Source organism: Leptinotarsa decemlineata, unplaced genomic scaffold, assembly GCF_025532065.1.
Source record: "Leptinotarsa decemlineata unplaced genomic scaffold, Ldec_3_MD MMD2_tig00005581, whole genome shotgun sequence".
Taxonomy (NCBI): domain Eukaryota; kingdom Metazoa; phylum Arthropoda; class Insecta; order Coleoptera; family Chrysomelidae; genus Leptinotarsa; species Leptinotarsa decemlineata.
This window is the reverse complement of record NW_027412636.1, coordinates 12,501-37,500: the sequence shown is the minus strand read 5'-3', so window position 1 is coordinate 37,500 and position 25,000 is coordinate 12,501. Positions and strand designations below refer to the sequence as shown.

At 44.4% G+C, this 25,000-nt stretch overlaps 5 protein-coding genes and 3 non-coding genes across 8 annotated transcripts in view; 6 read left to right on the top strand and 2 right to left on the bottom strand.

The window, feature by feature from the left end:
* LOC141484413 (histone H3) overlaps window positions 1-294 on the bottom strand; it is a 1,328-nt gene extending 1,034 nt beyond the window's left edge. The window contains exon 1 of the mRNA XM_074179445.1: window positions 1-294. This exon is cut by the window's left edge and continues 1,034 nt beyond it. The gene's annotated coding sequence lies outside the window, so the exon portion shown is untranslated.
* Window positions 295-6,903: 6,609 nt separating this feature from the next.
* LOC141484412 (histone H4) lies at window positions 6,904-8,067 on the top strand. The gene has a single exon (XM_074179444.1). It carries the CDS (start codon window positions 6,996-6,998, stop codon window positions 7,305-7,307), a length of 312 nt encoding a protein of 103 aa, XP_074035545.1. The 5' UTR covers window positions 6,904-6,995; the 3' UTR covers window positions 7,308-8,067.
* Window positions 8,068-8,283: 216 nt separating this feature from the next.
* LOC141484409 (histone H2A) lies at window positions 8,284-8,879 on the bottom strand. The gene has a single exon (XM_074179440.1). The coding sequence runs from the start codon at window positions 8,804-8,806 to the stop codon at window positions 8,432-8,434; it is 375 nt and encodes a 124-aa protein (XP_074035541.1). The 5' UTR covers window positions 8,807-8,879; the 3' UTR covers window positions 8,284-8,431.
* A 4,904-nt stretch (window positions 8,880-13,783) lies between these two features.
* Window positions 13,784-14,173, top strand: LOC141484411 (histone H2B). Its single transcript, XM_074179442.1, has one exon. It carries the CDS (start codon window positions 13,794-13,796, stop codon window positions 14,163-14,165), a length of 372 nt encoding a protein of 123 aa, XP_074035543.1. The 5' UTR covers window positions 13,784-13,793; the 3' UTR covers window positions 14,166-14,173.
* Window positions 14,174-17,839: 3,666 nt separating this feature from the next.
* Window positions 17,840-18,151, top strand: LOC141484408 (histone H4). Its single transcript, XM_074179439.1, has one exon. The coding sequence runs from the start codon at window positions 17,840-17,842 to the stop codon at window positions 18,149-18,151; it is 312 nt and encodes a 103-aa protein (XP_074035540.1).
* A 2,918-nt stretch (window positions 18,152-21,069) lies between these two features.
* Window positions 21,070-22,989, top strand: LOC141484417 (small subunit ribosomal RNA). The gene has a single exon (XR_012466626.1). It is a non-coding gene; the product is annotated as a small subunit ribosomal RNA (ribosomal RNA).
* A 918-nt stretch (window positions 22,990-23,907) lies between these two features.
* On the top strand, window positions 23,908-24,062 carry LOC141484414 (5.8S ribosomal RNA). Its single transcript, XR_012466623.1, has one exon. It is a non-coding gene; the product is annotated as a 5.8S ribosomal RNA (ribosomal RNA).
* Window positions 24,063-24,662: 600 nt separating this feature from the next.
* The window catches only part of LOC141484415 (large subunit ribosomal RNA), a 4,026-nt gene continuing 3,688 nt past the window's right edge, over window positions 24,663-25,000 (top strand). Inside the window, exon 1 of the ribosomal RNA XR_012466624.1 lies at window positions 24,663-25,000. This exon is cut by the window's right edge and continues 3,688 nt beyond it. This is a non-coding gene — a ribosomal RNA (large subunit ribosomal RNA).

Genomic DNA, 25,000 nt, shown 5'->3' with positions numbered 1-25,000 from the left:
GGGTCGCTTTAAAGCCCCCAGATATCAGTGCAATGGGACAGCCCACGTAGACTGTCCCTTAGATATACTGGGTAGGCGTACCTCCCGATGTATTCAAGCCTGGGTAGGCCAAATACGTCCAAGGAGGCCGGCTAGTGGGTCCCTCGGTGCGGCGTAGTGCCGAAGACGAAGAAATGCGAATTCTTTGTGTAAGCCCTGAGAAGGGCAGGATTAGAACTGAAAAGTTCCGTTTGCAGTAGTCTGGCCTTGAGAAAGACCTGTTTTATAATATATCCTGGATTCCTGATTTCTGGGTCGTCGCTGGAGCTCGGCCTTGATAAAGGCCAGAAAATCTGTTCCACAGTGTGGTCGTATACGAATTCAGATTGGGAAGTAAATTTGGTTTTTTTACTTCCCAAATCTCTGCCAGTAGAAACTGTAGCCGAAGACTCCTTGTACAATCTTTCTAATTCGAAGTTAGACAAAACCAATGTCCAGTCTTTTAGGTTTCCATTTACAATTATATTGTCAATTTATTATTCAGCAAAATCTCCTCTAAGATTTTTGTAATTCTTAGTAACTCGAGCGCAAACTGCGAAGCGGACTTGACTAGCAGAAGTCGAGCTCTGCCCGTTCCGACCGCGGCGCGCGGTATTTATTCGTTCGCGGCGAGCGCGCGCAGGCTCCGCCTACCTTGCTCGCTGCCGTCTCTCGATGATCATTCGTTCTCGCGGTTAATATACTCTAATCGCTTTTGTTAAAGATCTGGACATTGGTAACACCCCCCCGCCTAAAGAAGTCGCATACAGTTTCTAGCTAGCTGAGACTGGGAAGTGTTCTTTATTAAAAATCTTTTCAAAATAAACAACATTACACAATTCTGGTTACAAAATTTCCTTACATACTAATATACACACATCTTCCCCTCTTAACTAAACTTAACTATTTACATTGAGTGCTCGCACACTTCCTCGCCTGTCCCCTTGCAGGCTCCGTTGTGCGGCTCGAGTCTACATAGGAGATCTTAACTACCTTATTTCTAATTCCTATCTATAAGTCCGCATGGCGTGGGTCTAGATGATCTTGCCCTTCACGCGGAGGAGGTGCGGGTCGCAGATCATCCACGTGGATGACCCGATCTACACCCCCTTTATTTACCACGTACGTACTTGGACCGAGTTGTCTCACTACGCGGCAAGGCGTCGTCCAGGTTGGGCCAAAATTCTTTTTAGTGTTCTTATCCTGGTTTCGGCATAGCACCCACTGGCCTGGGGTAAGTGTCAAGGCCGGCACTTTGTCTCGATCCGGATAACGTTTCGCCCGATATGCTCTAGATTTTTCCTGGGCTGCCTCTACGCGCTGGGCACGATCCTCATTTCGAGGTTTTCGCCTCTTTTGCAAAGGAGTGTCCCAGTCGCCTGGCCGAGGCAATTCATAGCCCAGTAAAAGCTGACACGGTGTCATACCAGTCGCGGCGTTTACTCTCGTTCTCAAGTTAAAAATCGCCTCTGGCAAGAGACGTTCCCACTGTGACTCTGGCTTCCCGATTAGGGCAGCCCGCAGCATTTTTTTCAGCTCTTGAACTCGCCGCTCGACTGGATTGGCCTGTTGATGATAGCCCGGACTATTCCTGATCTGAATCTCATTTCTTTCGCAGAACGTTTCCCAGTTCCGTCCGAGGAACATAGCAGCACTATCGCTAATGATTATTTCTGGGAATCCCCACCGATAACCAACTTCCTGTGCCACAAACTCGATTGCTGTATTTGCTTGAGCAGATTCTACTGTGCGGCACTCCACCCACTTACTAAAGCAATCGGTGGCTAGTAAAATGTATCGGTTTCCCTTTTCACTAGGGCTGTAGGGTCCCAGAACATCGATAGATACCATCTGCCACGGTCGTTCCGGTTCGTTGGGACGCAAAGGGGCAGCCTCCTGCGGGGGACTTCTCTTAGTGGTCGCGCAAGTCAAGCAAGTGTTTACGTACGCTGCGATTTGTTTACGCATATTGGACCAATAAAAATGCCTGCTGACTTGATTCTGAGTCTCATCGATTCCCGGATGTCCGGCGCCATCATGGTATCGTTTGATCAACGTGTCCCAACAGCGCCTCGGGACTAGCAACCTTTTCACGTCTTGGTTTGGTCCGATGTAATAAAGTAGATTATCCTCCATAACAAAATCATGCAAAATACGTTGTTCGTATTCAGACGGTTCCGGGTTAGTCCGGGCCCTCTCGATCCGGATCCGGAACCGCCTAACGCTGTCACTGGCTTTTTGCAACTCAGCGATCTCTTCAAACCAGGTTCGCAACTGGTTCAATGTCTCGAAATCGCCGGTTGTCACACAGACCATGTCGCAGACGTTGAGCATTTCGCTCAATTCATCCATCAACTGGCACAGCATCTCGTCTTCATTTTCCTCATCGCCGTCGGCCTTTTTATGAGGGAAAAACATCCTCTCTACGTCATTGTCTATATCGACATTAGTTTCATTTTCCGTGGGGTTTCGTGAAAGAAAATCCGGGAGTTGGTTTCTCTTCCCCGGAATATGTTCTATCGTGAAGTCGTACTCCTGGAGGAGTAGAGACCAACGGGTTAATTTGGCTTTCTCATCCTTCATACGATCCAGCCACGTTAGGGCCGAGTTGTCCGTAAACAGCGTGAAGTGACCGTCTTGAAGGTAGTGTCTATATTTTTTAATCCCCCATACCACGGCAAGGCATTCAATCTCATTTATATGATATTTGCGCTCAGTCGCGTTTAATTTTGCGCTGCCGTATGCAATTATCTTTCGTTCCTTGGTCTGCGGTTCCAGTTGAAATAACACCGCACCAATGCCGATGTGGCTGGCGTCTGTTTGCAAGCCGTAAGGGAGATCAGGGTCAGGTCGTGCCAGTTCCAGGGGTTGTGACACTGCATCTTTAATAGCCTGGAAGCTCCTTTGAGCTTCCTGACTCCATTGGAACTTTTTCTTTTTGTCTATGAGGTCTGTGAGGGGTGCGGCCACTTCGGCAAACTTCGGGATATATTCCCGAAGCCATCCGGCAGTGCCTAGGAAAGCTCGCACTTGTTTGATATTCGATGGGGGAGGAAATTCTTGGACGTGCAAAATATGTTGTTCCTGGGGCTTGTTACCGTCTTTGGAGACGACTCTACCTAAATAGTTTAGGGTGGTAGATCCGAATTTGCATTTTGATGGCGAAAGCCACAGCCCATGTAGTCGAAGCCGCTCCAGGATTAACTGTAAATGGTTGCAGTGTTCCTCTAGGCTGTGCGAGTAAACGATTATATCGTCGAGGTAGACTTTGCAGAATTTATCTACAAAGCCTACCAGAACCTCTGACATTAGCTTTTGGAACACTGCAGGTCCATTTTTTAATCCAAAACTCAGGACTTTAAATTCGTATACTGCTCCGTCTGGACCTCCAAAAGCCGTATACTTTCGGGACTCTCGGTCCAGGGGAGCTTGCCAAAATCCATTTCGGAGATCTAACGTGGTGAATAGGGATGCTTTGCCCATTTCACGAACAGTCTCCTGTATTGGTGGTAAGTATGGGGCCTCGGTAATAATCAATTTATTGATTTGCCGGTAGTCCACACAAAACCGCAACTTTCCCTCCTTCTTGGGAACAAGAACCACCGGGGAACAGTACGGCGAGGTACTTCTGGCAATTACCCCTGCTTCTAGTAACTTAGAAATTTCTTCGTGGACAATTGCCTTCCGTGCCTCTGACATTTTGCCGTATCTGGACTGCCTAAATGGTCGTTCTTCGCGAACGCGGATTTTGTGGACTACCGCCTTAGTTTGAGGTTGGCGGATCGTTTCCTCGAACACATCGGGAAACTGATTTATTACTGCCAATATCTTGTCCTTTGTTTCTCCGGAAAATTGGGAATCCTCCAGTTGTACAGGACTAATAGTTCTCAGGGATCTCTGTTTTGCATTATCAGCCTCAAAGTATATACATAAGCGCGGAGCTTGGCCAAAATAAATTGACCCTCGGCCAACATCAATCGTGGCCTGGGTTTTTCGGAGGAAAGGAAGGCCAAAGATGACCTTCTCCTGTAGTTTGGACAATACGGTGAATTTAATTTCAAACCTCCTTTCTTCAATCTCCACTGGTAGCGTAATCTGGCCCAAACTCTGACTTACATTGCTCTCGCATCCCATAAATACCGTGGCCGGGTTCGGGAGCCTGGTCAGGTCCATATTGGCTAGAACGCCGGATTGAATGAAGTTACTAGAGGCTCCGGTGTCTACTAAGGCTGAGAGATTCAAGGAATTTATTACACAGGGGATTCTCGGAAGGCTTCTTCCGAGAAGGGGGCGTTCTTCAGCGAGTGACATGTAGCACTCGAGATCTGAAGGAATTACTTTCGCGCAGGGGCTTATATTATTGCAGTGGTTGAAATTCATTGGGGCCTTTAGCTCTCCACTGCTGTCCACTCCGGCCCCATCTAGTTTTCCGCCTCTCCGTTTTGGAGAGTGGGAGCTGTCTCTACTACATTATTGTGGCTCCCACGAGAAGCGTTGGGGCTCGGCCTAGACGAAGGTGGTCCCTGTTGCTGGGTTGCTCGATGTGGTGGTCGATACACTTCTGTTGAATTGCTTGCCCTATTGTTACTCCAATTTCCTTGGCTACGCGGAGCATTGTTAGCCTGGGAATTGGTTGAGTTTGGGCTGGTTTGAGTATTGAAGCTTCTAGGGACTGATTTAGACAGCCGTACGTCTTCTTCGATACCAGCCGCGTCCTGTATAAATGTTTCTATATCTGAGTAACTTTTCCCCCTAAAGAAACATCTCAGTTCAGGCAACAGCAGCTGGGTTATAATGGGCAGAACTTCTCGTTCTCGCATATACGGAAACAACCTCTTTGCGAGTCCAAGCTTCCTTATGATGAATACGTCGACCTTCGTATTGCGATCCTGGTTCTCACCATAAAACTTGGAAGTGAGCTTTGCCAGCATTTCTGGGCTGGCATACTTTTGAGTTAGGCGTGACACCATCATTTGCCACGATATCTGAGTTTGTGCGTAGATCGAGGCCCATTTCGTGGCCTCCCCTGTTAACTGGGCGAACAGGATATGGACCCAATCTTCTTCTGGTACTCCACTCCTTTCTAGTTCTACAGTTAACTTTGATATGAAGACCTTAGGGTCCTCATTTTCACTTCCTGAAAAAGTGGGTAGCCGAAATCGTTCAAACCGGCTATTGTTTGACCTCTGAGCCTGGCCTATTGCATTACACAGTGCTACTGCCAAACGATTTATTGGGTCGTCCTGTGATACAGGATTCTCCCTTTTTACTGGTTCTTTCGTGGTCTCCACTTGGGGCTGGAAAGAAACCTGTTTCTGTGGGCGCCACTGGCTTGTTTTTATTTGGCCCGAAGCCAGAGAGGGCCATTCTTGAGAAGGACTAACGTGTCCTGTAGTTATCCTTGGGAGAGTCAAGGTGGTTGGAAGGGATGAAGGAGATTCTCCTTCACTTATCACATGGAAGGACCCCCCTTCTGCATCCCTGAAGGTGCTGCTAGGGCTTTCGAAACCCGGTGCATCAGCTCCTTCATCAAAGCTTGACGTAAGCCTACTGAAAGGGTTAGTTTGCCTTTCCTCTATCCCAAATCTCGCTTCTTCGTCAAAAGAAGTAGCTTCTAGTGTTGATGCCTCCTTCGGGAGACTCATTTGTGCCCCACGTTGGGCGCCATGACGCCGAGACGGTTCCCGGAGCGGTCCCAAAAAGGTACCCGGCTGGGCGTGAGTTTGCAAGAGACCTCTTGCTCCTAGGTCGCTCGTCGCAGGCAGACCAGAGCCGGCGGGTGCTAGGCCACCGGAGGATCTATTTCCGTATGTATCGTCGTCCTCGAAGATTAACTCCCAGTCCTGAACGCCTCGCGTCCCCTGCATCGTCGCAGATTTCCGGGGCAAGACCTTCTTTTGTTTACACCACAAAGTCTCGAATTTATTATTAGTATACCCTAAACTTTCTAGCTGTCTAACAGGCGCCGCGGGGGTACAGCTGGCCACCACGATGGCACTAGGCCGGACCAGAGGGTTCCCTACGATCCCTAACCACCTAGCCGACACACTATCGCGATTTGACCTACCTAACTCCCTAGGCCCGAAGGAAAGAGACCGCCTCCGGAGGCGCAGGGTCGCTTTAAAGCCCCCAGATATCAGTGCAATGGGACAGCCCACGTAGACTGTCCCTTAGATATACTGGGTAGGCGTACCTCCCGATGTATTCAAGCCTGGGTAGGCCAAATACGTCCAAGGAGGCCGGCTAGTGGGTCCCTCGGTGCGGCGTAGTGCCGAAGACGAAGAAATGCGAATTCTTTGTGTAAGCCCTGAGAAGGGCAGGATTAGAACTGAAAAGTTCCGTTTGCAGTAGTCTGGCCTTGAGAAAGACCTGTTTTATAATATATCCTGGATTCCTGATTTCTGGGTCGTCGCTGGAGCTCGGCCTTGATAAAGGCCAGAAAATCTGTTCCACAGTGTGGTCGTATACGAATTCAGATTGGGAAGTAAATTTGGTTTTTTTACTTCCCAAATCTCTGCCAGTAGAAACTGTAGCCGAAGACTCCTTGTACAATCTTTCTAATTCGAAGTTAGACAAAACCAATGTCCAGTCTTTTAGGTTTCCATTTACAATTATATTGTCAATTTATTATTCAGCAAAATCTCCTCTAAGATTTTTGTAATTCTTAGTAACTCGAGCGCAAACTGCGAAGCGGACTTGACTAGCAGAAGTCGAGCTCTGCCCGTTCCGACCGCGGCGCGCGGTATTTATTCGTTCGCGGCGAGCGCGCGCAGGCTCCGCCTACCTTGCTCGCTGCCGTCTCTCGATGATCATTCGTTCTCGCGGTTAATATACTCTAATCGCTTTTGTTAAAGATCTGGACATTGGTAACATTTCCAGCGCCGACGGCCTTCAGTTGTTCTCGAGCATTCGAAGTAGTAATAACGTATTTCGCTCGTACTTTTTTTCTCTATAATCTTCCGTTTGTATTACACAAAATGACTGGTAGAGGAAAAGGAGGAAAGGGATTAGGAAAAGGCGGAGCAAAAAGACATCGCAAAGTGTTGCGAGATAATATTCAAGGAATTACGAAGCCTGCCATCAGAAGATTAGCTCGTCGTGGAGGTGTAAAACGTATATCCGGATTGATATACGAAGAAACTCGTGGAGTACTCAAAGTATTTCTCGAAAATGTTATCAGAGATGCGGTAACATATACAGAACACGCCAAAAGAAAAACCGTCACGGCCATGGACGTAGTATACGCTCTCAAACGTCAAGGGCGTACATTATATGGTTTCGGCGGTTAGATTCATATTCCGACGAGAAATTTAAAAAAAAAAAACGGTTCTTTTCAGAACCACAATTTGTTTTCAAAACGAATTCGATTTATATACTTTACTTTGGTGTGAGTAATAATTAACGAATTACCAAATTAAATTCGAACGATATACCCATCTAATTTTAAGCATTATCTGTCATTCTTTTGATTACCTGAATAATTGCTTCATTTTATCCTGTATACTTAACGAAATTATTAATTTCAACCTTACTACATCTGTATACGAAGAAGAAAAGAGAAGAACGATCTGTACAATTAGATTATATACCACTCGGTTTCTAAATCTATAGGACAGGGAAGCTACTGGTATCTAGCTAGCTAGCTAGCTAGGTAGCTCCCAAACTATTCAATTATTCACCAATAGAAATTACATATGAAACTTTTCTGAAACGCCGCTTTAAAACGCGATACCATTTGTACGTAAAGAAAAAATTGAAAAAATGAATATTCATAAACTGATCGAAGGTTAATGAACCACTGTCCAAATATTATTGTTTTATGCTTATAATATTCATCTATCCCATTTCACAAATTACTATGAATAATAATAACAACCTATTTTTATATACTCGTCATTCATTTCTGCAGATATTGAAATGTATGTATGCATTCATCTATGCTATATAATTTAATTAGGTATAATTTTTTTCATTTATTCATTCCAATTTACTCATGATTGTCTATATTGTAATTCCACGAACAAGAATGTATAATATTTCTATGGATATTGTTATGTTTATTCATTTGTATACCTAAATCTGATATTACTGCATACATTTTATTTTCATCACGAATAAACGTACAGACATTCTGATATTTGATTTCAGCAAATAGAAATCACTTGTTTCGGCACGAAAATAAGAAGTTGAACAATAATAATATTATTAATCATGTATACATGTATACGTAAATATGCGCAAGCAAGAAAGAAACAATCGCATATCGTGCTGCGTCAACAATTGTATCGAAAAGCGATGACAAGAAAATAAAAAAAAAATATATGCAATTGTCGAATTCATTAGAGAAAATCGTTGTGGCCCTGATAAGGGCCGATATTTTATTTGTCGCTTTCCTCTCTCAGGAAATGTGTACTTATGCCTTCTTTTCGGTTTTTTTCGGTAACAAAACCGCCTGAATATTGGGCAAAACACCACCTTGAGCAATGGTTACTCCTGATAACAATTTATTGAGTTCTTCGTCGTTTCGAATGGCCAGCTGTAAATGTCTAGGAATGATACGGGTTTTTTTGTTATCGCGAGCCGCATTACCGGCCAATTCCAAGACTTCAGCTGCCAAATATTCCATTACTGCGGCTAAGTAAACCGGGGCGCCGGCACCAACTCGTTCGGCATAATTTCCCTTACGAAGGAGTCGATGAATACGTCCTACTGGGAATTGGAGTCCAGCCCGACTGGAACGGGACTTTGCCTTTCCCTTAACTTTACCTCCTTTTCCACGTCCAGACATGTCGAATCGTAGATTAGTATTATATATCGGATAAATTTAAAGAATTCACTGAGAATTATTCGATGTTGCTCTAACAGTAGCTTTCTATACAATGATTTCTATATAGAATCGACCTGTATTAATACCGTCCTACCGACCAATGGGCGTTCTCGAACGCTCAACTTTCCGGTGGGCGGAGCCTACTAGAGTTCCAGTTACTATCTGAAATAGTGACGACAGAGTGGCGTCTTTTACACTGTCAAAGTGACAACGTAAAGATTTTGCTGCGAAAAATTTTTGATAATTTTGGTGTTTCTGTTAGATGATCAGCCATTTACCAGTGGTAGTTCTGTTGTGTTAGTTGTGTGCGTGTTATAGTGCGCAAGAATCTTCAAAACTTCTGGTGAGTACGTTTAGATTTGTCATTTTCGTTACTGTTCACTGTGCTCACGCCTGAAAGTTTCCAATTTAGTTATGTCCACTGGCAGTATGGAGGAACTGCTTCGCGGTCTGGCTGGCAGGGAAAAAGCCGAGATTGTTAGCATTGTATGCCAACTAATCTCGTGCTTCGGCCTGAGCCAGGCAGATCTGCACGGCAGTGCATTACCAGTCCCTGGGGCCAGCCGTCAAATTTTGACGGATGAAAATCAGGGAGTGGCTAATACCCCAACTGATAGTGAAATTTCAGCTCGCGATTTTGAAAACGCCAGCGTTCTTTCCTTCTCCTCATCGACGTCGAAGAAACGTCGAATCAATGAAGATTTTCCTCCTCTACCCGATATATCCAGCCACAAGGTAAGTGAATGGATTCTGAAAGAAAAACCTAAAAAGAAAGTCAAGGCCAAGAAAATATCAGAAAAAGCTATTATTGACAATGTGAGAGAAGAGGCTCGAAATTATTATACTGAGTCCGAGACCTCACATCAACCTACCCAAAATCCGGTAGATGAGTTGGCCACTACAAGTGGTATTGAAAAAAATGAAGATATGGAACAAGATATCATTTTGGCAAATGACAGTGTTTCCAACTCAGGAAGTACTGTCAAATCAGTTCATGGGGAGGAGCCTGGTACCCCCGCCCCTCTCACTCAAAATCAACCGGCTAAGAAAGCCAAAATTCCACCTATTGTTGTCCGTCAGAAGGACAAATGGGTATCCCTGTTGAAGCTGACGACTCAGGAGAACATTAAGTTCTCTAAAGCCGTCAACTTGCATGATGGCATAAAGGTCCAACCCGAGACTCCTGACGACTATCGTCGGCTGTCTAGATTGTTGGTGAAGGAAAAGATTCCTCACCACACTTATTCGCTCCCTGAAGAACGGCAAATCCGTGCTGTTTTCAGGGGAGTGCCAGAACATCTGGCGACAGAAGACGTTCGTGAGGAGCTCGAAGCCAGAGGCTTTGATCTCGCATCTGTAACGCGTATGAAGCGGTACAACAAGCCCATGCCGATGGTTCTTGTCCTATTGAGCAGGGACCAAAGGCACATCTTCGAGGTCAAGGAACTCCTGAGCATGAAGGTACAGGTTGAACCTCAGTATCCCAAAGTTTCGGTGGGTCAGTGCCACCGATGTCAACGTTTCGGCCACTGTCAACGTAACTGTCTAGCAGTCCCCATCTGCGTAAAGTGCGCCGGCAGGCATCTAACCAATGCCTGCAAAAAGGCTAGGACTGACCCCCCGAAATGTAATAATTGTAAGGGGGCCCACACCGCCAACTACCGTGGATGCCCGTCATACCCGAAGGTACAACAAAAGGGGAAGTCTTCTGCAAGGAAGCCAACCCCTCCAACAAGACCTGTGGGATCTGGTCGCGTTCAAGAGGGGGTCAGCTTTGCAAGGGCTGCATCCAAGGGTGCCAACAGTTCTGCAAAGCCTGCCCCCTCTCAACCTGGGCCCTCTCCTCAGACGCAGGGGGTTTCAGACATCTGTTCCGCATTGGATCAGATGAAAAAGTTGTTCGTACAATTCCCCGTGTTACAGAAAATGTTCACGGTGAATACTGACGTGTTAACTGGAACTGCCAATGTCTAGACAACCAACGTTGCCTAGATCTCTTAAGATAGTTTTTTGGAATGCTAATGGCATTCGTTCAAAGAAACTAGACTTTGAAAACTTCCTGATAGACAATAACATCGATGTAGCTCTAATACAAGAGACGCATCTGAGGAACGAATCTATTGTCATTCCAAACTACAGATTCTTTCATAGAGAACGTGTTGGACGTGCTGGAGGGGGAGTTGGCATTCTTGCCAAACGATCTCTTCAGTGCGTACAATACGGCATTGACAGTGCCCGTTTACACGGAACTGAGGCTGTAGGTGTCGAAATTCGACTGAGCAGGGGTTGTCATAGAATAATCTCGGTCTACAATCCCCCGAGCGTTCGATTACTCCCTGAATCACTGGATGAACTGCTGATGGGAAGCGACACTCCGACAATTGCTGCTGGTGACTTCAATGCCAAGCACAGACCATGGAGCAGAGCCACTAATCGAAACGGCCAGGCGCTCCATGCGCATGTTGACAGACATGAATATCTAGTGCTGGGACCAGATGAGCCTACGTACTATCGCGGGCAGACTAGGCCTGATGTACTAGACATTGCGCTTCTCAGAAATGTCTCTCTGACTAGCGAAATTTACGTTCTGTCGGAATTGGACTCCGATCATAACCCAGTAGTCCTGGTATTGGGCGATGAACTTCCTCCCCCTGGTTATTGCGTGAGATCTAAGACGGATTGGGATATCTTCACAGCCCAACTCGAAGAGATGCGCGCCCCTCCTGAGGTACTCGACTCTCCTGACGAACTCGACGCGGCAGTGGAGCGTTTCGAGCTTTCCGTGAATGATGCTCTTCGAGCGGCCACCTCCAGGGAAGAGTGTCCGCTGAGGAGCTATAATGAGTTTCCCCCCGTATCAAAGCCTTGATACGGGAGAGAAATCGTCTGAGAAGGCTCTATCAGCGAACCCTTTTCCCAGGGGATAAAACTGCGGCAAACAGGTTGGCCAATCAAGTCAAGCAGGCCACCATTGATCATCGAAACGAAAGGTGGGAAGAGCTGTTGGAATCCTTTGAACCTGGGAGTGACGAGCTTTGGCGAGTCACTCGCAGGCTTAAGGGGAAGAAGACTGCTCTCTCACCCATTCACGGAGAGCGCGGAGTGTGCTACTCCCCCGCCGACAAAGCGTTAGCCTTTGCTGACACGATGGAACGTCAGTTTCAGCTTAACGTTGATGATGATGACGACATTGATCGTGATATGCTGTTGGAAGACCGGGTTCACCGACTCCTCAGGGAGGATGACGATGACGACATCCGTCCAGCTTCTGTGGAAGAGCTGAAGGGATATATTAAAGCCGCAAAGGCTAAGAAAGCACCGGGAGCTGATTCAATAACTAACAAGTTGTTGAAGAAGCTCCCGGACAACTGCGTTGAGTGCTTACTGAATATAATTAACAGTTCGCTGTCCCTCAGATACTTCCCCAGCAGATGGAAGCATGCGGTCGTTGTCATGATCCCAAAACAGGGTCAGAACCCGCTGTTCCCACAGAACTATCGTCCGATAAGTCTACTCTCTTCGGCGGCTAAGCTGGCTGAAAGAGTTGTTCTCCAAAGGCTCAACGAAGAAGTTGAGGACCGAAATGTTCTGCCTGATGAGCAGTTCGGCTTTAGGAGGGACCACTCCACTGAGTTACAGGCTCTAAGGTTGGTCGAAAACACAATCAGCGAATTGAACACAAATAAAAAAGTGCATATCGTCCTATTAGATATCTCGAAGGCCTTCGACCGAGTTTGGCACGAAGGTCTTCTGCATAAGCTAAACACATTCGACCTACCTCGGGGCCTGATCCGGTGGATCGGGTCTTTCCTGAAAGGTAGGACATTTCAGGTTAGAGTAGAGGGATCTCTGTCTGATAACAGAGAGATCCTTGCTGGAGTGCCACAGGGGGCCGTGCTCTCTCCGACGTTATACTCACTCTACACCAGTGACCTTCCGAGGCACGAGCGTGTGAAAATATCTCTTTACGCTGATGACACGGCTCTCCTCTCGTCTTCCATGGGTCGGGAGCTCGGTGTCGTCTATATGCAACGTGCATTGGACGACCTCGAGCGCTGGTACCTTGACTGGAAGATTCGAGTGAACCCGGATAAGACTCAGGCAATAACCATGGGAAGATTGAAATCTTCTCCGGCCAGGAAAGTGAGAATCTCTGGAAGGGAGATTGACTGGCAAGCGCGGGTAAAGTACCTCGGCCTTCTGATAGACCGTAGACTCACTTGGAACCCGCACATAATGTCCGTCAAATCTAAGATCGAGGGTCGGATAGCACGTCTGTACCCTCTGATAAATAGAAAATCAAAAATGAGTCTAAAAAACAAAATTACCATCTACAATACGATGTTCAAGTCTGTCATCATGTATGCTTCAGGCGTATGGGGACAAGCGGCTCCGACCAATATTTCCATTTTGGAAACATTACAAAACAAGCTAATGAGGATGATTGTGAATGCTCCTTGGTTCGTGCGGAACGATGCCATCCGCAGAGATTTGCAGCTACCTTCCATTCGGCAGTCCATTCAGTCGAGAAATCAAAGAGTTTTTGATAACGCAGAAACTCATGAAAACCTATTAGTCAGGGAAGCTATGGATTACGCTATAGACGACCCCTCTCGATATAGAAGGCCCCGACACTCTGTCGTATGAGGCCCCTATATCCTCCGATGAAAGATGAACAACGTTTTCATCCAATTCACCCCATCCAGGCAGGGGTACATCGTGAAGGGCGGTACTGATGTCTGAGGACATTCTTGCCGCCATACCAACAACATCCATTCAGTTATGACCCGTTTGTCCTTCTGACAAACATCAGTTAAAAGGGTAAGGGAGCAGGTCTCCAATCCTGAACGAAACCAAGATGATCGGCAGGCGTCTTTTACACTGAGTCGAAAGCAAACCTGCACGATAGTACTTGTTTGTTTGATATTGACGAAATTAAATTTTCAGAATGCCACCCAAAGCTAGTGGAAAGGCTGCGAAGAAGGCCGGAAAGGCCCAAAAGAATATATCGAAGACCGATAAGAAAAAGAAGAGGAGGAGGAAGGAAAGTTACGCAATTTATATCTACAAAGTATTGAAACAAGTCCATCCCGATACCGGAATATCCAGTAAAGCGATGAGCATCATGAACAGTTTCGTAAATGATATATTTGAGCGTATCGCAGCGGAAGCCTCCCGTCTTGCTCATTATAACAAGCGATCGACTATTACGAGCAGAGAAATTCAGACTGCAGTACGTCTGTTACTTCCTGGTGAATTGGCGAAGCACGCCGTCAGCGAAGGCACCAAAGCAGTTACGAAATATACCAGTTCGAAATAATTTACTTATTCCGGTCTACGATATACATTCTTAAAAAAAAACGGTTCTTTTCAGAACCACAAAATATTTATGAAAGAATTCTTACAATATCGTTTCGACGCTGAATGATAATTTATTTTTGCTAGGGCGCTAGGTCTCACTCGGTTGGGTTGCCTTGTTATCAGTACATTGTTACCTCCTTTCGTGAAACGCGCGATGATAATAAATAATTTTGCCACCTATATTTAGATGGTGCTTACCTACCTATCAACCTAAAAAGTTAACGTTCGTTACTGTTATACTAGTCATGTACTCTATTACTTATGTTATTTTTTAACGTGTTTTTTTTTATTTACGTGCTAATATGTTGTCTAAAAACGTTTATGATTAGCATTTCTGATTTCGACTATAACATTGACGATTTATATATTTCGGGTGGGGGTGGGTGTGTATTACTCCGTTATAGATAGAGCTCACAGTATCGTCGTTCGTTCGTTCGTTCGTTCGTGTTGTAGTATCGACCTTTTTATTGAAAGTATATTACGATGATTATATCTTATCGAATATAACATTAATAACGTTCGTTATTATTCGAATGCCGTTTTCATCGAACACTTTTATAGGGATAATTTTTGAAAATGTTGATGCTATTAGAAGCGTCGGTTCTTGGTTATAGTCGTGTATGAAGGTAGACACGAGGTCTCTTCGATGCCCCTATTCACTCGTGTATTTATCGAGTATTATCGGCTAATGTATCATGTTTCTATAGACAGTCGCGCCTATGATATTTATTCGAAGGTTCCTTCCAGATCATCGATTACGAGTATTTTCGGAAAGGAATTGTCTGGAGTTACGTCAAAATCATCAATACTTCATATTTCATTGTAATTTACTGTGAGTTGTCGAGGTTTAATATTAGCTTTTTCTTATCAGAAAATATTTTCGGAATACGTAGAATCTATCCACGTTATTGTGCTAGTCGAAGTCTAAATAGGAAACCGGCATTGATTTCGTAAAGAAGTTGATGCGAACATTTCGACAGCAGAATGGAAGCCGTCAATATCGTGTCTAACGAGAATGTCGAGCGTTCAGTCTCCCGTCCGCCTGTGCTTCGACCCAGAATATTTAAACAAACGGAACACCAGAGGACTACATCATTCTCTCTAGACGCCTAACGAGTGTAGCATCTATCTTCCGAGAATATATTGTCAGTTGTTTTTTTACTATGGCAGACATAGAAAATCAGAATTCTTCGGCTTCGGCTAATTCATCTTCGTCGCCGCAGGCACAGTCTACTGCGAAGAAAGAAAAGAAAGTTAAAAATCCAAGAAGTAAACCTTCTCACCCACCTACGTCGGAAATGGTTAATAACGCTATTAAAGGATTGAAGGAACGGGGTGGTTCCTCTTTACAAGCCATAAAAAAATATATTGCGGCGAATTATAAGGCTGACGCAGAAAAAGTGGCACCTTTCATCAAGAAATATCTTAAATCTGCGGTTGCTTCCGGATCATTAGTACAAACTAAAGGAAAAGGTGCATCGGGGTCGTTCAAATTGGCATCGGCATCTTCTGGTTCGGCAAAACCGTCGGCTACCGAAAAGAAAACGTCCGGTACGGCCGGTGCGAAGGCCAAAAAAACTCCCGTTAAACGCGTAGCTGGTGAAAAAGCTAAAACCGGCAAGAAGGCTGCTGCATCACCGAAAGGTAAGAAAGCCTCTCCGGAAAAGAAAGCGGCTGCCGCAGCCAAGCCTAAAAAGGTAACTGCCGAGGATAAAAAGACCGTCGCTTCTAAGGTTTCGTCCGCGACTTCTGCTAGTAAAACCAAGTCTCCTTCGAAAGCAAAGAAAACTAACAAAGGACCAACAAAAAAGCCGAAAGCACCCAAACCGAAAACCGCGAAAGCGACCCCTGCATCGGCATCTTCTCCGAAAGCCAAAAAAGCTGCCTCTCCAAAAAAGAAGAAGTAAATTCTTCTATCAGTTGACTTCTCTCTCCGGCGACGAAGTCTAAGAAAACAAATGGCCCTTTTCAGGGCCACAATTTTTTTTACAAGAATTCGTATATAATTCAACTGTCCAACAAATATATAAATAAATAGTCAGAACTACCTACCTAGCCTATCCCTATAAACAGAAAAAAAATAGATAAATAATATTTCTTCCGCCGCCGCCGCCGACTATCGAATTGATATGAATCGAATAATTTCGTAAAAGAGTAAAAATTAAAAAATATTGCTCTGTCTTTCTATTTCATTGAAATATGTCTTGTGAACAGTTGACTTATTTTCTGATATTGGGATCGTTTCAGGAAAATGAGTCAAAATCATTTCGAGATTTCCAAACTAAGGGTGTTCCATTTGAGAAATCACTGATTTTTATATCTTCAGAATTACTCATCGACTCCAAATACCTCGTTCATCATTTTGGAAATGTTACTCCTCCTACAAGACGACGGAATGTAATATTTTGATGAATCAATAATAGCTTATGTATTCTATGAGACTTGTTTTCAATTTTATAGGGAAATGGCTCGAGAACCGAATAATACCTACTTTTTCTGTATAAACGATCGAATATCTCGAGAACGATTCATTTTTGGTATAGGGTATATTACAAAAAGTCACTCGAGATTTATGCCAGGTATTCAAAAATATGAATCAGAGGAAATTTACGAAAAGATGGTGATGTTATGAGCGATCTTTCATTCAGTGATCGCTTGTTTTTCGTTATTTATCTCAGCCGTTTCTAAAAATGATCTTTTCGAAAGATTCGTTTCGGAAAGTAAAAAATTTCAGTATTATAATCCATATTTGGATCATACTGAACATGTTCTGCAAACACCCGTGATTTAATATTTACGTGATGCGAGTTATTGAAAATATCATACATTCATTCATTCATTCATTCATATCTATCGATAAACGAATTCTTTCATCAATTGCATTTTGTGGTTCTGAAAAGAACCTTTTTTTTGTATATATTTTCAATATATATTGGGATATATATATATGAAATTAAGCTCGTTCTCCGCGTATTCTCCTTGCTAACTGAATGTCTTTGGGCATAATGGTAACGCGCTTGGCGTGAATGGCGCACAAATTCGTATCTTCGAAGAGTCCTACCAAATACGCCTCGCTAGCTTCTTGCAAAGCCATGACGGCTGAACTTTGGAATCGTAAATCGGTTTTGAAATCTTGAGCGATTTCTCGAACTAAACGTTGAAAGGGTAATTTCCTAATCAACAATTCAGTACTCTTCTGATAACGTCGAATTTCTCGGAGAGCAACAGTACCGGGTCTGTAACGATGAGGTTTTTTAACACCTCCCGTAGCCGGTGCACTTTTGCGAGCTGCTTTAGTAGCTAATTGTTTTCTCGGAGCTTTACCTCCAGTCGATTTACGAGCGGTCTGCTTGGTACGAGCCATTTTCAAAACCTATTGCGAATTGTAACGAACGAAATGTATACCGAACGATAGACGGACAACATATGAACTGAGTCGGCTTATACACGCCAACTATTATATACCATCTAGACGAGACGCCATTGGTCCGATTTCCAGTTGTGGGCGGAGTCATGAAATTTAACAAAACCCGACCGAGTTCGGTGTAGAACTTTAGTCGAAGTCTGTCGTTAGTATCACTAACAGTATTTCATTCGTATCGTGCAGTATATAATTTATTCTTAACATTCGAAATGACTGGTCGTGGCAAGGGAGGTAAAGGTTTAGGAAAAGGAGGAGCGAAACGTCATCGTAAAGTATTGCGTGATAATATCCAAGGAATAACGAAACCTGCCATTAGAAGATTAGCCCGTCGAGGTGGTGTTAAACGTATTTCGGGTTTGATATACGAAGAAACTCGTGGAGTACTCAAAGTATTTCTCGAAAATGTTATCAGAGATGCCGTAACATATACCGAACATGCGAAACGCAAAACCGTCACAGCCATGGATGTTGTATACGCCCTGAAAAGGCAAGGTCGAACCTTGTACGGATTTGGCGGTTGAATTTAATGCCTCCCCCTGTATTGTCCTTACCGTTTCCATAAAAAAAAGGTTCTTTTCAGAACCACAAAAGCTTATGAAATGAATTCGTGTGTATTTTTTATATTTTTGAAGTAAGTCTCAGGTCAAGAAAGTAATACAAATCATGAAATTATGAAACAACAAAATTTAATTGACGCTCCGGAGGGGCGACTTCATTGATGATTCCAGTGGCGCATTTGCTTTTTCAGCTGCAGGAAAACCCGGAAAAACCTGCAGCAGCAGCAAGCACCACATCATGTGAACATCTTGATCTACTAATGTCTTCTCTTTTATAAAACAAAATGTAGGGTATCTCCAGAGACTACAGTAAATTTAGAACATCGCCAGAACACTTAGTGACACGACTATCGTCAAACTTAATCGACCTCTGCCCTCCGGTAGCAAGCAGAATATCGGAAGCGTGAAATAAAAATTTGAATTGGAAATTTTGGCGAAATAACCCGAACGGAAAGTGTAGTGAAAATATAAAAGATAACGGAAAGTGTAGTGAAAATATAAAAGATAACGGAAAGTGTAGTGAACGTTTACCTCTGCCTTCCGCGAACAAGCAGAATATCGGAAGCGTGAAATAAAAATTTGAAATGGAAATTTTGGCGAAATAACCCGAACGGAAAGTGTAGTGAAAATATAAAAGAAAACGGAAAGTGTAGTGAAAATTTAAAAGTAGCGGAAAGTGTAGTGAAAACATAAATATAACGGAAAGTGTAATGAAAGTTTACCTCTGCCTTCTGGGAGCGAGCAGAATTTCGGAAGCGTGAAGAAAATATTGCAGATGGAAACTTTGGCGAAAATAATCGTGAACGGAAAGTGTGGTGAAAATATAAAAGATAACGGAAAGTGTAGTGAAAATATAAAAGATAACGGAAAGTGTAGTGAAAACATAAATATAACGGAAAGTGTAATGAAAGTTTACCTCTGCCTTCTGGGAGCGAGCAGAATTTCGGAAGCGTGAAGAAAATATTTCAGATGGAAACTTTGGCGAAAATAATCGTGAACGGAAAGTGTGGTGAAAATATAAAAGTATCGGAAAGTGTAGTGAAACATAAATATAACGGAAAGTGTAATGAAAGTTTACCTCTGCCTTCTGGGAGCAGCAGAATTTCGGAAGCGTGAAGAAAATATTTCAGATGGAAGTTTTGGCGAAAATAATCATGAACGGAAAGTGTGGTGAAAATATAAAAGATAACGGAAAGTGTAGTGAAAACATAAATATAACGGAAAGTGTAATGAAAGTTTACCTCTGCCTTCTGGGAGCAGCAGAATTTCGGAAGCGTGAAGAAAACATTTCAGATGGAAATTTTGGCGAAAATAAATCATGAACGGAAAGTGTGGTGAAAATATAAAAGTATCGGAAAGTGTAGTGAAAACATAAATATAACGGAAAGTGTAATGAAAGTTTACCTCTGCCTTCTGGGAGCGAGCAGAATTTCGGAAGCGTGAAGAAAATATTGCAGATGGAAACTTTGGCGAAAATAATCGTGAACGGAAAGTGTGGTGAAAATATAAAAGTATCGGAAAGTGTAGTGAAAACATAAATATAACGGAAAGTGTAATGAAAGTTTACCTCTGCCTTCTGGGTGCGAGCAGAATTTCGGAAGCGTGAAGAAAAAATTTCAGACGGAAATTTTGGCGAAAATAATCATGAACGGAAAGTGTGGTGAAAATAACGGAAAGTGTGGTGAAAATATCGGAAAGTATAGTGAAATTTTCGCCAAAATTTCTCTTTGAAAATTTTTTATCACGCTTCCGAAATTCTGTTTGCTCCCATTAATTCAAGTATCGTCTCACCGTCTCAACTTATATGTTGTAACGGCGAGAAAGCGGTATGGGCCTTACACAAATTTTCACTACACTTTCCGATAAACATTGTAATCGAGACGTCCTGTTGTCAGAACGTTATCCTATAATATTTTAATATATCGATCGATATGCGTATTCATGTCTGATACAATATCATATCGACGGATATAAATTATATTGACTAGGACTATACGAAAAGTGGAAAAAACCGAAAGTCGCGTAGGGTCCCGTCAGCGTTAACGGAAAACGGGCGATGTGCTCGAAACGCCGCTATAGGGGGATAGGTACGTTTCGAAACGGATCGAAAACGCTTCCTCTATAGTATCGGCAGACGCTTGCTCGAGCGCTGTCGGTACCGTGGTCACCGATAACCAAATCACACGATATTCGTTTTTCTGCTGAATAATAACATTAATTCGATATCGTGTCGAGTGCGGGCTTCGCCCACGGTGGTGTGGATAGTTCGTAGTAGTATATCTTCTGCTTCTACCCAACCGAAACCGTCAGACACTGCGAGATCGCGGATTTAGCGAGCGTTTCTACGTAAGCGGTCCCTATGCGATCAACCAAAAAATAACAAAAATTTTGTTATTACACAAAATATGCGACAGCTCTCCTCTGTCCGAGCGAGAATAAATATAATTTCGGAACGAATCTTTCGAGAACACCGAGTCGCTTTCAATCTAGCGAAGGGTCGAGAGAATGTTCGAAGTTTTGTGCCGGTCGACGTATATATCGTCTATTATATATTGTATTTCGAAAAATTACCATACGTACGTGTACGCCGGTGGTTTGTGTAACATTATCATCAGGTCGAGTACGACGAGCGTGTGTTGTAATATTTCTTCTTGAGCAATGTTATAGTTCGATTTGTTGTCGGTCCGGTTTTATTTGAATGAAATAATGCAGAGACACATAGAGATATATAACAACTTTTTCGTTGAGCGTGGCGTTTCGAAAATTTATATTTCGTATAACGCACACACAACACGCACGAAAAGAGAATATAGATCTGTTTCCGTATTTATTATTATTTTAATATTATGGAGACTGAACTAGTTCTACGATAGAACGTCAGCTCCCTGGTTGATCCTGCCAGTAGTCATATGCTTGTCTCAAAGATTAAGCCATGCATGTCTCAGTACAAGCCAAATTAAGGTGAAACCGCGAAAGGCTCATTAAATCAGTTATGGTTCCTTAGATCGTACCCACATTTACTTGGATAACTGTGGTAATTCTAGAGCTAATACATGCAAACAGAGTTCCGACCGGAGACGGAAGGAGCGCTTTTATTAGATCAAAACCAATCGGTGGCGGGTTCGCTCGTCATCGTACACCTTGGTGACTCTGAATAACTTTATGCTGATCGCACGGTCTCGCACCGGCGACGCATCTTTCAAATGTCTGCCTTATCAACTGTCGATGGTAGGTTCTGCGCCTACCATGGTTGTAACGGGTAACGGGGAATCAGGGTTCGATTCCGGAGAGGGAGCCTGAGAAACGGCTACCACATCCAAGGAAGGCAGCAGGCGCGCAAATTACCCACTCCCGGCACGGGGAGGTAGTGACGAAAAATAACGATACGGGACTCATCCGAGGCCCCGTAATCGGAATGAGTACACTCTAAACCCTTTAACGAGGATCAATTGGAGGGCAAGTCTGGTGCCAGCAGCCGCGGTAATTCCAGCTCCAATAGCGTATATTAAAGTTGTTGCGGTTAAAAAGCTCGTAGTCGAATCTGTGTCCCGCGCCTTCGGTTCATCGTCCGCGGTGTTAACTGGTGTGCCGCGGGACGTCCTGCCGGTGGGCTTAGCTCGCAAGGGCGGCCCAACTCAATCCCGCCGCGGTGCTCTTCATTGAGTGTCGAGGTGGGCCGGCACGTTTACTTTGAACAAATTAGAGTGCTTAAAGCAGGCTAAAACTTCGCCTGAATACTGTGTGCATGGAATAATGGAATAGGACCTCGGTTCTATTTTGTTGGTTTTCGGAACCCCGAGGTAATGATTAATAGGAACGGATGGGGGCATTCGTATTGCGACGTTAGAGGTGAAATTCTTGGATCGTCGCAAGACGGACAGAAGCGAAAGCATTTGCCAAAAACGCTTTCATTGATCAAGAACGAAAGTTAGAGGTTCGAAGGCGATCAGATACCGCCCTAGTTCTAACCATAAACGATGCCAGCTAGCGATCCGCCGACGTTCCTCCGATGACTCGGCGGGCAGCTTCCGGGAAACCAAAGCTTTTGGGTTCCGGGGGAAGTATGGTTGCAAAGCTGAAACTTAAAGGAATTGACGGAAGGGCACCACCAGGAGTGGAGCCTGCGGCTTAATTTGACTCAACACGGGAAACCTCACCAGGCCCGGACACCGGAAGGATTGACAGATTGAGAGCTCTTTCTTGATTCGGTGGGTGGTGGTGCATGGCCGTTCTTAGTTGGTGGAGCGATTTGTCTGGTTAATTCCGATAACGAACGAGACTCTGGCCTACTAACTAGGCGTTTTCCGACATCCTAAAGGCCCGCCGATGGGGCTTCGGCCTTTATCGTGCGCGGTTTTTACTGTCGGCGTATAAACAATTCTTCTTAGAGGGACAGGCGGCGTCTAGCCGCACGAGATTGAGCAATAACAGGTCTGTGATGCCCTTAGATGTTCTGGGCCGCACGCGCGCTACACTGAAGGAATCAGCGTGTCCTCCCTGGCCGAGCGGCCCGGGTAACCCGTTGAACCTCCTTCGTGCTAGGGATTGGGGCTTGCAATTGTTCCCCATGAACGAGGAATTCCCAGTAAGCGCGAGTCATAAGCTCGCGTTGATTACGTCCCTGCCCTTTGTACACACCGCCCGTCGCTACTACCGATTGAATGATTTAGTGAGGTCTTCGGACTGAGCGCGATGGCGTTTCGGCGTCTTCGATGTTTCGGAAAGATGACCAAACTTGATCATTTAGAGGAAGTAAAAGTCGTAACAAGGTTTCCGTAGGTGAACCTGCGGAAGGATCATTACAGTGATATTGTCTATATACGACATGTCTGATCAAATATATATATCGCGAAGCGAGAAAAGAGTTAAATCTCTCCTTTTTCCTTCTACGATATTCGAACTAATTTGTCGCTTTATGTTTTCGTTTCGATAGAAAAGAAAATGAGCGACGGTGGACTACGTTTTCGAATGACGGTGAAATTGACGACGACGACGACGACGTTGTTGTCTGTCGTCATCATCCTTTCGATTAGTAGTAGTCCTCTTCTCGAACTATACAAATTCGTCTTAGAGGTTTTTCAATTAGGCGTGTAATTTTCTTTACCGAGAATTATAATATATGACGTTGTGCGTATTGTTGTGTTGCCGCGTCGTTGTCGTCGATTATGGCGCTAATGTTGTTCGTCGATCGTGTTGTGAAGCGTACGCTCTTTTGTCGAACGCGAACGCGATATACGACGATACATTTCGCCGTCGATGACGATGATGCCGACGACGCCGCCTTCGCCGGGTACCTAGGAGTGTGTGACTGTTAAAAAACCGCTCCGTAGGAAATTATGTTTAATCGCGGTCGAAACGTGAAAGTTTTGTTTCGTACGAATTTTTACGTTACCGGATTACACAACGAGATTTCCGATGGTTGTGAAAGATATTCGCCCGGCCGTGTCAGTTAGAACGCATGGTAAATGAAATACTACGCGCGTCCTCTACACGACGAATATAAAAATTGAGTCGTGCGCGATTTCGGTACACGATGCCTCGTCTGAATATGTGGTGCCGTACGAATACGAAATCGTCGAGCGCTTCTCTTTTTTTATTTTTTTTAACAAGTATATATATATATTTATGTACGTTGTTGCATTGGTATAATCTCAACGCTTGCCGAATCGAGACGTCGAACTCTTGAAATTATTTTTTTTGAGTACGTCTAAATAAAAGATTACCCTGAACGGTGAATCACTTGGCTCGTGGGTCGATGAAGAACGCAGCTAATTGCGCGTCAACTTGTGAACTGCAGGACACATGAACATCGACATTTCGAACGCACATTGCGGTCCTCGGATACTGTTCCTGGACCACTCCTGGCTGAGGGTCGTATCAATTTCAAAGACTGCTCGGTTTTTCAAAATTGATATTTTGTAAAAACGTCGGAGCGTGTTGGATGATTGACGTGTTGTTGTTGTAGTTGTTTGTCGTCTATCGAGTCGTCTCGTTATTATAATCGTTATCTAAGTATTTTATCGCCTTCGCGGCGATGACACTTGGTAACAAAAATAAATACACGTTGACGACGACGACGACGCCGACGACGACAAAGACGCGGCATCTTAAAGTGCGAAAGCGACGAATCGTTTTTTCTCATCGCAAGATGAGAGAAACGTTACGTAGTTTGTACACAACGAAATCGTATCGAGTCTCCGTTGTTGGGAAAGCGGCTGCCACGGCAATATACAGGTTCACGCTTGTAGTGTGTGTGTGTATGCTCTCGTTACGCACGATCGTCGTGTCCGAGAATCTTTGATGAATCGAAGACGACGTCTGATCGTGTCGAGCAGCGTACGTACACACGCACACACATTATTACAGGACGTCGAGAACTTTTTTGTCCGTTTCGGTAGTTCTCTCTCGAAATAACGACGGACGAGACTACGTACGTCGACTCGTTGCTGTTGAATAAACTGAAAAATTATTTTATCGACCTCAGAGCAGGTGAGACTACCCGCTGAATTTAAGCATATTACTAAGCGGAGGAAAAGAAACTAACTAGGATTCCCTCAGTAGCTGCGAGCGAACAGGGATAAGCCCAGCACCGAATCCCGCGGGTTAACCGCCGGGAAATGTGGTGTTAGGGAGGATCCGTTTATCCCGGAGTCGTACGGCGCGTCCAAGTCCTTCTTGAACGGGGCCACAGCCCATAGAGGGTGCCAGGCCCGTAGCGACCGCCGTCAATTTCGGGAGGATCTCTCCTCAGAGTCGGGTTGCTTGAGAGTGCAGCCCTAAGTGGGTGGTAAACTCCATCTAAGGCTAAATATG

Excerpts from the sequence above, each read along its gene's own strand:
- LOC141484408 (XM_074179439.1), top strand. The coding sequence starts at position 17,840 with ATGACTGGTCGTGGCAAGGGAGGTAAAGGTTTAGGAAAAGGAGGAGCG.
- LOC141484411 (XM_074179442.1), top strand. The coding sequence starts at position 13,794 with ATGCCACCCAAAGCTAGTGGAAAGGCTGCGAAGAAGGCCGGAAAGGCC.
- LOC141484409 (XM_074179440.1), bottom strand. The coding sequence starts at position 8,806 with ATGTCTGGACGTGGAAAAGGAGGTAAAGTTAAGGGAAAGGCAAAGTCC.
- LOC141484412 (XM_074179444.1), top strand. The coding sequence starts at position 6,996 with ATGACTGGTAGAGGAAAAGGAGGAAAGGGATTAGGAAAAGGCGGAGCA.